General features: G+C 35.3%; 3 protein-coding genes across 4 annotated transcripts; all 3 read left to right on the top strand.

The window, feature by feature from the left end:
• Positions 1-3,630: 3,630 nt before the first annotated feature.
• Positions 3,631-8,698, top strand: LOC114737732 (uncharacterized). Its single transcript, XM_028925689.1, has 11 exons — positions 3,631-3,755; positions 4,092-4,167; positions 4,301-4,372; positions 4,743-4,856; positions 4,952-5,368; positions 5,874-6,280; positions 6,710-6,809; positions 6,902-6,961; positions 7,050-7,136; positions 7,405-7,533; positions 7,715-8,698. Exons 1-11 carry the CDS (start codon positions 3,664-3,666, stop codon positions 8,015-8,017), a joined length of 1,857 nt encoding a protein of 618 aa, XP_028781522.1. The 5' UTR covers positions 3,631-3,663; the 3' UTR covers positions 8,018-8,698.
• Positions 8,699-9,770: 1,072 nt separating this feature from the next.
• On the top strand, positions 9,771-12,455 carry LOC114737734 (plastid division protein PDV2). 2 transcript variants are annotated; one of them, XM_028925691.1, is made up of 2 exons: positions 9,771-10,202; positions 11,646-12,455. In XM_028925691.1, exons 1-2 carry the CDS (start codon positions 9,957-9,959, stop codon positions 12,258-12,260), a joined length of 861 nt encoding a protein of 286 aa, XP_028781524.1. In that variant the 5' UTR covers positions 9,771-9,956; the 3' UTR covers positions 12,261-12,455. The 2 variants fall into 2 exon arrangements, with proteins under 2 accessions (XP_028781524.1, XP_028781525.1); XM_028925692.1 differs by lacking the exon at positions 9,771-10,202 and adding an exon at positions 10,737-11,021.
• Positions 12,456-14,343: 1,888 nt separating this feature from the next.
• Positions 14,344-15,592, top strand: LOC114737735 (non-legume hemoglobin-like). Its single transcript, XM_028925693.1, has 4 exons — positions 14,344-14,546; positions 14,638-14,752; positions 14,868-14,984; positions 15,258-15,592. Exons 1-4 carry the CDS (start codon positions 14,431-14,433, stop codon positions 15,387-15,389), a joined length of 480 nt encoding a protein of 159 aa, XP_028781526.1. The 5' UTR covers positions 14,344-14,430; the 3' UTR covers positions 15,390-15,592.
• The last annotated feature ends 200 nt before the right edge of the window (positions 15,593-15,792 follow it).

The raw sequence follows: 15,792 nt of genomic DNA, 5'->3' as shown, positions 1-15,792 counted from the left end.
CCTTTCATTTCACACTGCGTTTTCCATGCCTCACTAATCTCAATGTAAAGATTCGGTTTTTCCTTCTTGAACGAACTTCTTTCTGACAACCTTATAAAATGTTACTAACCCCAATATGCATTGCTTACTTATAATTATAAAGGAAGGTTCCATTAATGACGCTCTTAAAAAACATCACAAATACGATTTCTTCGATCACCTTGTCTGTTGATTTCTGTGACTGTACCAAACTTCAAGACACTTCTGTTTATGTTTTCTTCGAAAAGTTTTCCTGACATGTCTTGTTTGTTGTTACCTCTTAGGCCTTCCCATAATTTTTTATAATACACGGTCTAAGCTAAGTAAGCTCAGCTCCTTGTAGTAGTATTAGTTATGCTTTGCACTAATTCAGAGTTTTGGAGTCTGCAGAATCTTTGTTGGCTCTGGTTTCATGGAAAACACAGAAAGGGTTTCATGGTCTGGTTTTCATTAATTAACCCACAAGTATGTCTGTCAGTTTCTTCTGGTGTATCAATATTTATGACTTGGTCAGAGAATCTGAAGCATCTTTTTGTGGTTTCTCAATGAGAAATTGAGATCACAAGTGCTTGGTTTTCAAAGTTGACTCTAACCCCTTACCAAACTATCTAGAAGAAGACAACACTTCATGGAATATTACAATATTGTTTGTTAAGAAGTTATCAGAAGCGTTTTTGGTTTTAACTTCTATTGCAAGCAGTTGAAATATGGAGGCTAAGCAATAATGGTCACGGAGAAAAAGTGAAACCACAATAATAACTGTGGTAGGAGATAAGAATCAAAGTGAATAAATAAATTGGTAAGCCATGAAAAAAGCTTTGCTGTTCAGAAGAATAGAGATGATAGTATATTAAAAGCAAAAAAGAATTGATATATATGATAATGACATAGAGATGAGATCATAGTGTCATATTTAGTTGCAAGTTACAGTCTCATTTTTCCAATGACCATCCCTTCAATTTTGATTTGAACTACAAACCCCAAGTAGAATATTTATTTGTGATTTTTTTTTCTTCTTGTAAGACTGGAATTAAGATTAGAGCAAGTCTATTTGGGCATTTGCATCATTCCAGTGCATGCAAATAACAGAAGCTTTTGAATGAACATGCATTTGAAGGAAGGAAAACGCTGATGCAAGCTCACTTTTTAGAGATGTCAAGTTATTTCTAATTGACCTAATTATATTGATTAAATTGCATTATTCTCAAATTCAGTATGAATTGCTTTTCTTTTAACTAATTAATCAAATCACAAAGATTTAAATGCCATCTAAATTATCCAAAATTACAAATAATTTAATCTACAATTAGACACCAAAAGTTTACTTTTGACCAAATTAAACTCTTAATTTTTTTCCTTATAATTAGCTCTCTTTCATTTAACTCCACCGCTTTGATGGACGAATACTATTATATATCTGTGATTTGTGTACGTGGAGCAGCTTATCCAATAAGAAAAGGCAAGCCACTTTTTCCCTCAGCAAAGTAATTGACTTATGCGGAACTAGTTGTATCCAAGTTTCTGAGAGGGGGGGAGAGAGGAATTAGACAGAAAAAAAGGACAGCCTACAAAAGCAGTCACTTCATATCAGCAAAATGTGGATTGGTTCTTCGTTTGACAATCAACTTTCAGCCCTTTTGAGGTTTGCTTTTTTGTTCAAGTGCGCCTTCCTCTTTTCCTTTCACCACCAATTCATTCTCTTGTTAGGGCCCCATTCTTCCCACCAAATTTCACCAAAATCAAGATTGAATATTCAGTTGTTTTAGAGTTGTTGCTTACAAATTGCTCTCAAAACAGTTTTTGCAGTCTAATCAGTAGATGAAGTTGGTTTGTGTTGTCTCAACATTTGGAATATTTGAAGTCCAAGTTCATTCACCGAAATGATCTAATCACAAGTCTAAAATTTATGTTATTAATGATAATCAAAACTTTTGAAATTTAAAATTTGTCATCAAGTAAAGTTCATATTCATATTTTTTGAAGTTAATAACGAATTTAAAACAACTTTATAACATTAAAAAGATCAAGACGTAGCCTCAAAGCATCTTTATAACTTTCAAAGGTAACAACCATAATTTATTTACATGATTTTTAAGAAAGTTTTCATTTTTAGAATCTTTAATTGACTTTTGTTGACATCTTTAATCTTTAAAAGTTAAAGTAATCTCTCGCAGGAAGTGAATGTGAGATGCTAACAAAGACCCAATATACCAACAAAATTTAATCTAGTTATCAAGGATGAACTTATATCCTATAAAGATATAGCTTTAAATTCCACAGTTAATCCGAGAAAATTATTGATAGATAATTTGTATCTACCTCTTATAATTTTGACCATGAGACTTGCTCTTACTTTGGTCAGTGCACAAATCCAATTTACCTATACTTCTATAAAAAATAAAAGAGGCGCAATAGTTATTACTGTGAAACATGAAATATTAATTTATGCAAGTTGATCAAAGAGTAGCGTCAATTTCAAGACGTTAGTAGGGTTGGAGAATTTCAGGGTTTAATATTATCATTAAGTGTCAGTAGTTATCTGGTATAGGACAAAAAAATATATACGAAGGAGCATGACTTTCGGATCCTCAAGCAGGAAAAATTAGTTTCAAGCAAAACTTGAAAACATATGGCATCTTCCCTGAAATGTTGAGTCCAATTCAATCACATTAAGCCAGGGGCAAAACTTGTTTGGCTAAAGCCATTTTTGGTGGGTGAAGGTGAGAAGAAAATAAAATGTCCATGGTTGAGTCAAGTCAGGGAAAAGGAAAAAACCCATTTCAAAAGACTAAACTTTTCAAGACTTAGAAGTACATAGTTAGCCTATGTAAAAGGTAAAAATGTTATTCTCATGCTTTCTTGAATGACGGAACAGAGAGGAAATGAAGTGCACGAGTGGAAGGAACTGCCAACCCACCTTGTCACTCCCTTTCATTCTAAACGGTGAAGATCTCTTCTTTTAACATACTATTATTAAAGCTCATGCAAGACTAATTTACTTCTTTTTACGCAAATGCAAAAAGCTCACCAGCAAAAAAGCTCCAAAGTTGGTGTGCCTTTATACATGCACGTTAAGTGTTTGACTGTTTGCATTATTGTTGATGACAGTGTAGCATACTCTTGTTTGTACATATCTCAGTTTGCCTTCCTGTTTCTTGTCCTTTCCTTTGATTATCCCCAAGTGCTACTTTGAAATATCTTATTCTTCAAAAGCTATGACCTCAATTTCTTCTTTTGATGCAATGAAAAAGATCCAACTTTGCAAAAATAAATCTTATGAGCACCATATGTTGTTCTCTTCGTACAGTTCTGGTTTGATTGCAGCATTTGCCTGATGAGTTCAAAAAGGGGACAGAGGGGGTGTATATGGGTTTGAAATAGATATAACTTGCAACCCATTTGGTTTCTTTTCATGCCCCAATTTTGGTCCAGCTTTTAAAAAACTTTGTCTCTGTGAGAAGTCTCATTCTATGATAGTTTAGTTTCTGCAGCGAATATGCAGAGTAATGCTATGAATTAATGCATTTTGGATGTATCTTCCGTTTTTGTCAGTATCTGATGGTGGTATTTGATGCATTTAATGATTTTTTGGTGCATCCTTTGACAGCGTTGAAGATTGGAAAGCGAATCCTGACACAATAACATATGCATGAAATAAAGTGGCGCGATTCTGGATACAAGCAATTCAAGCTCATGGACTCGACAGTTTTACCTTCAAGTCACAAGCGCTCTAAAAGGTTTTCGCTCTGAAAATTCTCTGTTCTATCTTTAGTTCAAGAGTTTCATTTTCATCTCTTCTTTCAAAGTTGTGGTCTTCTTAAACTAAATGAACTGAAGATAGAAGAAATTCTTACGAACACGATGCACGGTGGTTCTGTGCAAATAAACACATTGCTGAAGGGTGCTATGCTCATCAGTTTGATTTGAACTAGAGGGTTAAATTTTCCATACTTGCCTCATCGTTTACATTCAACAAATAATTATCCTGTGAGAGAGCTTTTCTCTGTTTACTGCATATTCATAGGCTCCATTGTACCTCAGTAAACCTGAGATTTTATCACTGTGAATGGCAGTGATCCTATGGAAAGAAGAGTCGGGGAAGATGGATTATGGGATAACGGTACTGAAAGTTCTTTTCACACAAGCATGGTATATCTCTAATCGCTGTAGATTTGTGAGCACTGCAAATAAATATTTTCCTCTTATTTTGCCTACCTAGATTTTGCCTGTTTTAATATGGTAATTTATTAATTTTCTCCATTAAAAAAATGAAATGGACCAGCTTGTGGAAAGCAATGAATCCAAGAAGAGGCAATACCATAACATTGATCTTCAGAGTTCCTTGACTCAAGAGGTACTTATATTCTCAACTGATTTAGTTCCTCTATAAGAGATAGCTACTGATAAGCTCATAAATACATAGTTTATGATGGTTTAGAGTTAATTTTCTGTCTCTCTATTCTCTTCACTATAGACCGTTAAGTAATCAAAGTTTTGTTAACAGCCCGTGTTCTTGCCGCCAAATTTCTTCCTGCCACAAGTATATGCTTTGCAAGGCAAAATAATAGGGAATTAGGGATCTTTAAAAGATTTTTATACATCCTTTTCTATCTCTTGATGGAAACTCTGTTTGACACTGTGAAAAACTAGCAGCTGATTAGTCCATTTATCCACAAACATCTGGCTTATTGTTCTTAAATACTGTGTTTTTCATGTCTTCGAAGATTTTCATGCTTCAAAAACGATTGCATCAACAATTTGTGGTACGAAGTGCATTAGAGAAAGCATGTTACCTGCCTTCCTCACAAGATGCTGCGCTAGAAAACTCGATGCCAATGGTATACCCTTGAACACCTAAATGGATGCTCTCAATGGCTTATTGACTTTGCTGGATTTTTCTTTTGATTGTGTGTATTTTGTTTCTCAATTTTAGGCGACCAAGGAACTAATTAAGGAAATTGGCGTATTAGAATTAGAAGTAGTGTACTTGGAACAATATCTTCTCTCGCTGTATCGGAAAAGATTTGATCATCAAATATTGTCTCTATCAGCCAAGGAAAGAAGATTGGAAACAGATTCAGACACCAAAAAAGGAAGTTCATCAGTAAGTGGGACAGTTACTGTCTCTGAGAAAGAGATTTCAGTTCGTGAACATAATCTCCTGTCGCCCAGAAATTCAGTTGGCTTTCCCCTTAAGGAATGCAAGAAAGAGTTAGAACCAGAAGCTGTTCTGGACTCAAGTATTCATCGAAGTCACTCCACCCTATCCCAGCAATCAGTTTGCTTCATCGAAACTTCTCAGGCCAAAGCTTTGGACACTTTCCATTCTCTACCGTTGTCTATGCTAGAGGTAAGTTCGAACAACTGACGGGAGTAATTCTTACTTCCTCATATGTCATATTGAGTTATTGGTCCCTCAAACATACCATTGCCACGATTTTGCTCCTTAAAGGTTAATCACGATCATATTAGCGTGGATGTCTTCAAGAGCACATCAAGTAAATATTGGTATTGTATCAGTTAATTGTACTGACATTAACAAAGTTGCCTAAATAGCCCAAAATTTGCCCAATTGGAATGTTTGCAGTTGACTCGATGACTTGTCTTTTATATTTTCCGAATGAAATTGCATTTACTCCATGTCATCATCATGAAGCCCAGCATTCAAGTTTTAAATTTTGTCAACATATTTAATTTTCAGACTAGATAAGTAGTTATATGACACTTGTTTCTTAAACTATTAAGATTTATATGAAATCCATGGTGGTGGTATCTTTCCGCTACCACTAATCTACCTTACTTCTTGAATTTAGTGTTTTCTAATTTGGTGTTCTATGGAAATTATATTTTATCAGCAAGCTCAGAGTAATAACTGCAGTTCAATCTCCCTGGCTGAGCATCTGGGAAATTGCTTTTCTGATATAGTTCCAGAGACCCCAAACTGGCTTTCTGAGGAGATGATTAAGAGCATATCAGCTATATATTGTGAACTTGCAGACCCTCCTTTTGTTGGTCATGATAATGCTTCGTCCTTTATTCCATTTTCATCATCAGCATATGAGTTTTCTTCACAAGGCGAGGGAAATAAGCAGGCCTCACGGTGGAAGAAACATCGACCCTTCAATTTAAACTTTAACAACCCTTTCCACATCAAAGGATCAAAAGAATTTGGCGGACCTTATTGCTCAATGGTAAAGATTCACAAGTTAAGCAGAGATAGTGAAAAATTAAAAGAAGTTGAGTACATGCTGCGGAGATTTAGGTGAGCCATCTTTGCAATTTAAGTTCCGTAAGTCTTCATCCTAAGAGATTCATTCGCTGAACAAGGCAACTACATATTAGATTTAGTATGAAATTTGAAAACATCAACAATGCCATAAAGTATTAAGATGTATGTAGGATTGAGGATTGATCACGAGCCATTGTTGATAAGAGGATTAGGATCTAATTTTGATGTTCTTTACCCACTCTCAAGAGACTAAGATATGCTTAGCTTAGAGTTATAAATCTTTCAAGGATTTTGTCAAGGTAAGGGTTTAAGCTGGAGAACCGAATGCAGCATTAAGTAACGCGGCTTTACTTTTCTCCTTTAAAATAAACAGTTGCCTTTCAATATTAGCATATCATTCGCACCTTTACAACTATGTCAATATGCTAAGAAAATTTCCCTTTATGTCTTGCTTTCTTGCAGGTCACTTGTTTCTCGGTTGGAAGATGTTAATCCTAGAAACTTGGAGCATGAAGAAAAGCTAGCTTTTTGGATCAATGTGCACAACACCCTAGTGATGCATGTAAACTTTTCGAACTTTCAACGTTATTTGATTTATAGTTTTTTTCCAAGTCTTGAAGACAAACCTACCATATTGTTGTCTCTCATCTACAGGCTTTATTAGTTTATGGAATTTCAGCCAATAATGCCAAAAGAATTTCTACAGTACTCAAGGTGAGTTGGTCCCTAATATTGAACTGACAAAATCCATTGGTATGATCTGAAGTCCTTCTGAATTAAGCTGGTTGATAATGGTCTTCAGGCTGCATATAACATTGGGGGTCATAATGTAAGCGTAGAACTCATACAGAACTCGATTCTGGGATGCAGATTGCCTCGTCCGGGACAAGTAACTCTGAAAACCTGAAACTTCCACATAAACTTTTTCTCATTACTATTTTACATTACAAGCAAAGTAGCAGATGGAGTCTGAACCCTTTAGATTTATTTATTCTGAAGTTCTTGCAGAGTTCAAAAAGAGAAGAAAGGAGGGGAAATTTTCTAATATATGCTTTTATTCTTTATGTCAACTTTTTCTCAAAACTCTGCACTTCAAAGAAGTTCAAAGGCTTCTTACGAACATTAAATGACACTAATGCCCCATTCTTTTCTCCCAGTGGCTGCAGATTTTGTTTCCTACAAAAACAAAACTTAAGGTTAGAGATGCAAGAAAAGCATATGCAATACACCGACCAGAACCTTTGTTGCTATTTGCCCTCAGTTCAGGAAGCCGTTCTGATCCTGCGGTATGCTTTTGCCTACTTATATTTGTTCTGTCTCTTGGTGTAAACTCAAGGAGACAGAAGTAATATTTCTGCAGCTCTTGATCACTTGAATGGCGCATTTTCATAGTCTGAATATAAGCTAAGTTATTCTTGCTTGAGAAGTAGCGTCCTTCTTAACCTCTGCTGGTTGCAACATTGTCAGGTGCGTTTGTATACATCCAAGAGAGTCTCGGAGGAGCTTGAATCTGCGAAAGACGAGTACATTCAATCTACCATCTCTGTGACCAAGGAACAGAAAATACTTATTCCAAAGATAGTTGATTTCTTTGCAAAAAGCTCACGTCTTGGGGCAGTTGGTTTGATGGAGGTGGTCAAGAATAACCTTCCTAATTCTCAAAGGAAAATCAATCAAGAGTTTCAATCAAAAGCAAGCTGGAAAGGCATTGAGTTGGTCCCTCATGACTTCAGTTTCAATTACTTGATTTCGAAGGAGTTAGCTTGGTAATCACATGCCTCAGTAGATATTAGCATCATAGCTTGGAATGACAGAAGAATCTTAATTCAGGATAATCATGAGAAGGAAAAAAATCACAAGCTCCTTCTTGGACGAGGCAGAAGACTTGATGTCGAAATGAACCAAGATTGGAATGATATTTAACACTTGAGCCTCCTAGCATGACTGAAGTGAAATTGTTCAACCTGGAAGTGGCAGCCCAGAAGGCAAGCTTCTATGTTGATATGTTTGGCTGGAGATAAGAGAAAAGGGAAAGGGAAAGCTTAATTCAAGCATAGCTCTTATTGAGTTAGGATGATGAAGAATTTTCCCTATCCTTTAAAAATCTCCTAAAATCCTCCCTATTTCTTCCAATCTGAAAATTTTTGGAAGAGAGAATCTTCCTATTTCCTAAGCAAGAATTAGGAAAATAATTATCCCTTGCTTTCCTGTCCTTCTCCTCCCTTCCCCTTCAACCCAAAACATATCCTAAATGTTTTGTGTTCATATGAACAATGAAGCTTGTAAATCATTAGTCTTGCTTGATTGGCATGGTTATGATTTATCAAGCAATGGTTATGATTCAATTGTCATTCCTAGTCTATTTAAGAACCTTATTGACAAGTTTGCGCTGATGCTTAGTGCTGTAGAGACCAGAGAATTGAGTAGTCAATTGAAGTGATGTTTATACTAGAGGCCACGCCCTCCAACGGTGATCAGTTCATTATTGTATATCATAGTGAAGGTTCTCTCTAGGTAAATTTTGCGAGTCTCTGTAATTACTTTGTCAGGTGAATTTTTAATATTGTGACAGGAAGTTAGCATCTTTTTCATGGAATCATTTATTAAAAAGAAAAAAGGACAAACTTCAACACATAGCATTCTGATATTTGAAAATCAGGAGTGCAATATGTGTGTCTGTATTGTGTGTGTATACATTTATATAGTTTTCTTCAATCTATTTCACCCTCAATATTATTTATTCTCTGTTTCAAACAATATGTGAGAGGCTAAAGTGATATATTTAGACAATGACGCCCCTAAAAGGCTAAAATCAAAGATGAATATCTTATCTCATGCAATGCAAGAGAAGAAACATACAGCGGCTAAATAAAAGACCTAGTTGATTAATTGGAAAAAATTGAGAAAATTTGTTAATTTAGTTATTTATAATAAATATGTATTATGTTTTCTAAAATATCATTACTAATCATATGTATTAGTTAAAACTATCTTCTGACAGAACATTTAACATGTGCAATTACTATAAGGAATGCTTTGAAAGAAATGGGTAAATATAAGAAACAAAATGAATGAAGATCTTATATCTAGGACCAAATTGAATGTCAAATTAACTCTTATATACCTCGGACAGAAAGGAGTATATTTATGCAGCGGCAATAAACTGATATTTGATAAATAAAATTGATAAATCCACAAGCTCAAACAGATTTGAATTCTGGACATTTAATTAGTAAATGCATCTTGTATATGTAGATATGGATAGGAGAAGAGACAAAACAAATTTATGCATATTTTTATCCTCTCCTATTATTCTCTCTCTTAAATATAGAGTATATTTATAATGCTTACGGGCCACAAATCTGTATTCCCGCTGGATTAATATATTCTTTTTGTGATAAAAGTTAGAAAGAAAAGGGGGAAAGGATGAAATTGATGGCCCTTTTTTCTTTTCTTTTTTTGCCCTTTTCATGGTGTGGAAAAAAACAAAGAACGGAGATTGTGTTTTTGCTTCGTTGAAAGCGATGACAAAGAAAGCGAAGCAAAGAGACAAAGAATCCGCAGCTCATAATTTCTTTTCTATCTGCTGGGGGATCACTAGAATCACTAGAATTCGCTCAATACAGTGAGGAGAGATGTCTTTTGGCGGTTAACTGGGAATTAAGATGAAACAGTGAGTGATTTTTAGGTCAAATTTCACGAACCCTAAATGGAAGACGAGGGAATAGGGTTAGTGTTGGCCAGAGCTACAGAACTTAGATTGAAGATCAGCAATTGCATCCACAGAGCCTCGCCTGCTGCGTACTCGCCTACCAATGGCCCCTTAACGACTGAACCTCCTGATGGGAACGAAGTAAATGACCCCGAAGATGATGATAATGATGAAGAAGCAGAAAGGCTGTTAAACATTTGCGATGCGCTGGAATCCTTGGAGAACCAGTTATCTTCCTTGCAGGTTTTCCCCAAAGCCCCTTTCTTTTTTAGGGTTTTTCATTGTGAGATATTTTTCTTTTTAATCGTATGACATTGCATGATCAAATTTCCTGTGCATTTTGTTTCTTTTCTCGGTTGGATAAACTGAAATAATTCTTTCCATCTCTCTAGAGGCACGGGTGAAAAAAAGTTCATCTAGAAGAAAAGCTCGGAACATTTGTCTTGGGATCTGTCTTATTGTTAGGATTATAGCCTGTGATGTTCCCTGGATAAGGGCCAGAGATAGTGGGATATATGTCCCTCTTGAACTCTAGTGAAGCTTTTCCTTTGCTTAAAAAGCCCTTGAAGCAATCTGCTACCCTTGAAAGCTAAATTTCTGAAGTACTCTTCCTTGGGGACCAAACTTCTTATATGTACCTTGGTAACCCCATTCAAGATAAACTACCCATTCTGCTTAAATACTTTGTATACTTCCATGGTTCTAGAATATTAAGTACCACCGGCATTCATATTTTGACAAAGATAAGCTATTTTCGCCTGTAGTTAAGGCTCTAACTTAAAAGAACAAATTAAATTAAAGTGCTTCACAACATGCAAATCACAGTATTGCCGATTACTCAATGTTACAAGAGTTCCAGAAATAAAATCCCATCTTATGCTCGTGGTACCATCAATTAGAGGGGAGGGGGGTGCTATGCATTGCCAAACGTTTGATTCCGTGGAAAAATCATCCTGTGTCATGGTATTGTCAATCTAAAAAGAGACCATCTCCACGATAATTCTGTTGACTTGATGACAGTGGAGCAGCTGACCCTGCAATTCCCAATTCGAGCCTTTCATGGTAATGAAAGTTACATCCAGAGTTTCACATAATTTCTCTCTGGATATACGTGTTAATATACTTGAAGAAACAATCGAACTAGTTGTACCAGGTAGAAAGAGTTTGTCCTTGTGGATAATGCACACCATAGCTATACCAAATTGGATGACAGAACCGCTTGTTTGCGGTCAAGATTATTTTGACAGCATAAGATAAATTTGGTGTGTCCGTTAACTTTTAATCACAGGACAATCCCGTAGCTTTTTTTTTTTTTTCCTGGCCAAAGTCCCGTAGCATGTTATGTTATTATAAATGAATGTTTCATTCGTCGCCTGTCAAATGAAACTTATTGAAACTGACGATTGACGTGGCTCCACTCTTGCCCTTTATGCTCTTTGCCTTTACAAGGATTTATAACTGTTGTTTTGAATTAGTATAACTGGTGTTTTGCTAGAGATGCGGACTTTGTTCGTGTGACTGAATGAATGCTGATTTAGCTTTATCTTATTTCAGTCTCAGTTTATTTTATCGTTAGACGTGTGACGTGAAAGATCATATTGAAATATCCTTATTATTCTCTTATACTTTGTTTTTAGGACTCTTAATTGATGACTTAGAACTCTTTACTGTTTTGGCAATACCCAGGTTCTGCAACACCAGCAGCAATACGAAAGAGAAGTTGCTCTTTCTGAGATTGAGCAAAGCCGCAAAACGTTAATTGATAAGCTCAAGGAGTACAAAGGTAAGGAGCTGGAAGTGATACGAGAAGCTTCTACCTTCGCTAGCGAAACGGTGGAGCACAACAATGATCTGCTTCTTCCTCCATATCCAAGCCGTCCTCCCTACACCATGATGCATAATTCTGTTTGCAACGGGTTAATTCCAATTGATCCGAAGGTCCAATCGAGGAAGAGTGTGAGCGAGAAGGAGCAAAATCATGCCCAAGATGGCGTGAAAAATGCAAGAAAAGGATTGGGATTTTTTGTGACTTCTGCAGCCAAAACTGTGCTCACTGTTGTTGGCGTGGTATCCGTCATGAGCTTGTCTGGTTTTGGACCTAAGAAGTTAGGTACGAACCTCAACATTTTGGGCCTGCTTCATCGACCAGAAAGTGAGGATGAAAGATCAAAAACTAGATGCCCCCCAGGGAGAATCCCACTGGTAGAAGATGGGGAAGTTCGATGTGTTGTGAAAGAGAGAGTTGAAGTTCCATTTTCAGCAATTGCTGCGAAGCCAGATATAAACTACGGGTGTGGTTAGTTCTAGTGCTTAATGTTGTGCTTCACTTCTCTCCTTTTCTACCCTACTGTTCATATGCTTGTTCACTGGCATGTAGTTGTCATGATTTTTGGTAGTTTATATTTAGCCACGAGGTCTTGATTGTTTGAGAGAAGTGGGATCAATGATTGTATGGTCTTTTATGCCCATTATGGTAGCAGATCCCCCCCCCCCCCCCTCAATTGGATTTCCAATGGCCTTTTCTCTGTTGTTGTCGTGCATTCCGTGCTGATAAGTAAGGGGGGAAATATAGAAATAAAGATAACTTTTGTGATTAAAACTAGGGAGCGGCTTCTCTCCACTGCCTTCCCGTTCGAGAGAAGCCGCTCCCTTAAAACTATGGTAAGACTTGTGTGAGATCTAGTCAATGGCTAAATGCTTACTCATCTAATCCAGTATAAAATAATAAAGAGTTAATTAAGATGATATGAAGTTAAAAATTGGGAATTCACCCTAAATAACGACCTACCAAAAAATGATTTTTTTTTTGTTTATTGTTTATGACATGTTGGATGAGAATATGCAATGGATTAGAAATCGATTAACATTTAAAATAGAAAAGAATAAACAATTCTTTTTGTAAATATAAATTATTTTAATGTTTAACAACATTAAATTGATTTTTTTTGAAATTTTTGTAATTTTTTATCGGGTTCTTATTGTTTTCTCAATGCAGGAAATATTGGTCCTTATGTTCATAATATGTTAATTAGAACTGATGTAAATATTGATCAAAAGGCATCTAAGTTGTCAAAAAATACAAAACAATAGAGTTTATATAAAAAAAAATAATTATTCTTATAATCATTTTCTTACATCTATATGCAATCTGTTACCTGATTGATTTTGATTTTATTTAGTCCATGTGATTCATTTTCTTAGAGACACACACACACACACACAGAGAGAGAGAGAGAGAGAGGATATAAAAAACCAAGCACCCCGTGAGAAGGAAAAGATACACCGACGTTTCTTTCTGGCCAAATAAAAAAAACAAGAACTCAATTAAAAATAATGTATCATCTTTTTTTCTTAATATAAGAGCTATTTTAATATTCAATTTGTTCTTACATATAAGAAGTTATTTCACTTTATTTCTCATACTTATCTATTTCTTTCAAAATAGTCATTGTAATAGTTGTATATATCAAAAGTTTTCATCAAATAATAATTTTAACTAATACATATGATTAGTAGGAATATTTTATGGAAGATAATATTTATTTATTATAAATAACTAACTTAACAAATTTTTTTAATATATTTAAATTAGTTAACTAATTCTTATATTAGAACCAGAGAAAGTATATTACAAGCACTTGTATTTTTTTTGAGGTCAACATACTTCCATAAATATTTAATTCAAGTAGGGTTAGATATTGGCTAAAATAATATTCATCCAATCCTTAATATAAGACCTATTTAACTAGTTTGATTAGATTAAGAAAGTTGGGTAAGTTAATTAATTATAAGAAATATGATATGTTTTTTTTTCTAAAATACCACAATCGATTTTCTTAATATCCTTCCTCCTTCTCTTACTTAATTATGATTGAGAGAACATTTATAGAGGTAATTTAAAAAAATTGATAAATATAAAAATAACTCTTATATTTAGAACTAAAATTAACTTAATAATTAAGTTTTATACTGACAACAATGGAGTATCAAACGGGGGAAGGGTGGAAGAATTGGATTACAGAGACCAAAATGATAAACAGAGCTATCAAATAAATTGACCGAAACATCAATTTGTGAGTTCCTGGCTGACGCAACCATGAGTCAACGATCAAATCCACCGTTTTGTGTCGCCGCCAGCAGCCCCCGGTTTAGGACCCACCTTTTCTACATAAACAAATATCTATCATCTATGTTACGATATTTTTCAAAGAAATTTGGTAAAATTTCCCACTTACGGGTCACCGCTTCCCTTCTCTAATGCAACATGTTCCAAGGGAGATATTGGAAGGTTCTAACTAGTCTATTAACGGGAGCTAATCAAAATCAAATCTTTTTACGCTTTCTGAGAATGGCTCCCCGTTGGCCTCAAGGGCCATTTTCATCGTCCTTATAAATCTCACAGCAACCCCCACCCCCATAAATCAAACCGTAATTTCTTAACATCTTCGAAATCCTGCGATTACTCGACAACATGGCCGAAACCGACGGATCAATATGTTTCACCCAAGAGCAAGAAGCGCTCGTTGTGAAGTCATGGCAAGTAATGAAGAAGAATTCTGCAGAGCTGGGTCTCAAGTTTTTCTTGAAGTACGAATCTTCTTCTACTGATATTCACTTCATCTTTCGCTGACTTCTTAATCACTATTTATGCTTCTTCTTCTTTTCTGTTTAAATTTAGGATATTTGAGATTGCCCCATCTGCTCAGAACTTGTTCTCCTTCTTGAGAGATTCAAAAGTTCCTTTGGAGCAAAACCCAAAGCTCAAGCCTCATGCCGTGAATGTCTTTGTCATGGTGAGCTTACTCTGTTTCTGACCTCCATCAACTTTACTCTTTGTATGTCCTCTGATGAATATATATATGTATGTATGTATATGTATATTTATCTTCTCTGAATTTTTTATTGCAGACGTGTGAATCCGCAGTTCAGCTGCGGAAGGCTGGTAAAGTCACAGTGAGAGATTCAACCTTGAAAAAAATAGGTGCTGTCCATTTCAAAACTGGCGTGGTGAATGAGCATTTTGAGGTATTTTACTTAACAGTTTGTTTATCAGAAAAGTTTACATAGTTAAGGTCTTAGAGATGAAGTTCTTCAGATGATTGCTATTATGTTCTTCAAAGATTCTAAAGAAATTTATGCCAATGACATGTAAACTTAAATCATTCATAGAACATCTGAACGTATAAAAATTCAGTCTCTGATGATGAACTTATCGAGGCGTCAATGTGTATGTTTCTGATTGGTGAGTTATTTTCTGCAAGATTGATGTGTGACCTAATGTTTTTCGCTGTTGTTAAGGTTACGAAGTTTGCACTTATGGAAGTCATAAAAGAAGCAGTGCCAGAAATGTGGTCACCAGACATGAAGAATGCATGGGGAGTAGCTTATGATCAGCTAGTTGCTGCCATTAAAGCTGAAATGAAACCTTAATTCCTCTTAGAGACTGTCTCTACAATAAGTTTGATCAGTCCAGTGTTTCTGGATATATGTCAGCGAGCTTGTCTCTGTAACGTTCTGTTGAATAAGCATCTATTATATATATTGGCATTGGTGTTACTTTTGTACCAGGTTGGAAAGATGTTACCTTTTAATAATATTTGAAGAATGAAGATAATAAAATAATTTCTGTTCATGATGGCTTTTGTTTATATCTACTGTTCTATTGATTATTCTTTCAATCTTTTTTAAAAATGGACGTTAACTTCTGACAAAGTCACTTTTAAAAATTAATTCATGATCTGAAATTCACCAAACTTTCCAAAAATACCTTAATTATATGCAATAAATAATACTCCTCCGGTCCTAATTATAAGACCCAATTGACTTATTTGAG

Source organism: Neltuma alba, unplaced genomic scaffold, assembly GCF_004799145.2.
Source record: "Neltuma alba isolate B1F8T4 unplaced genomic scaffold, ASM479914v2 tig00013493_pilon, whole genome shotgun sequence".
Lineage (NCBI taxonomy): Eukaryota > Viridiplantae > Streptophyta > Magnoliopsida > Fabales > Fabaceae > Neltuma > Neltuma alba.
The sequence above is the reverse complement of the archived record's forward strand: the minus strand, read 5'-3'. Positions and strand labels throughout refer to the sequence as shown.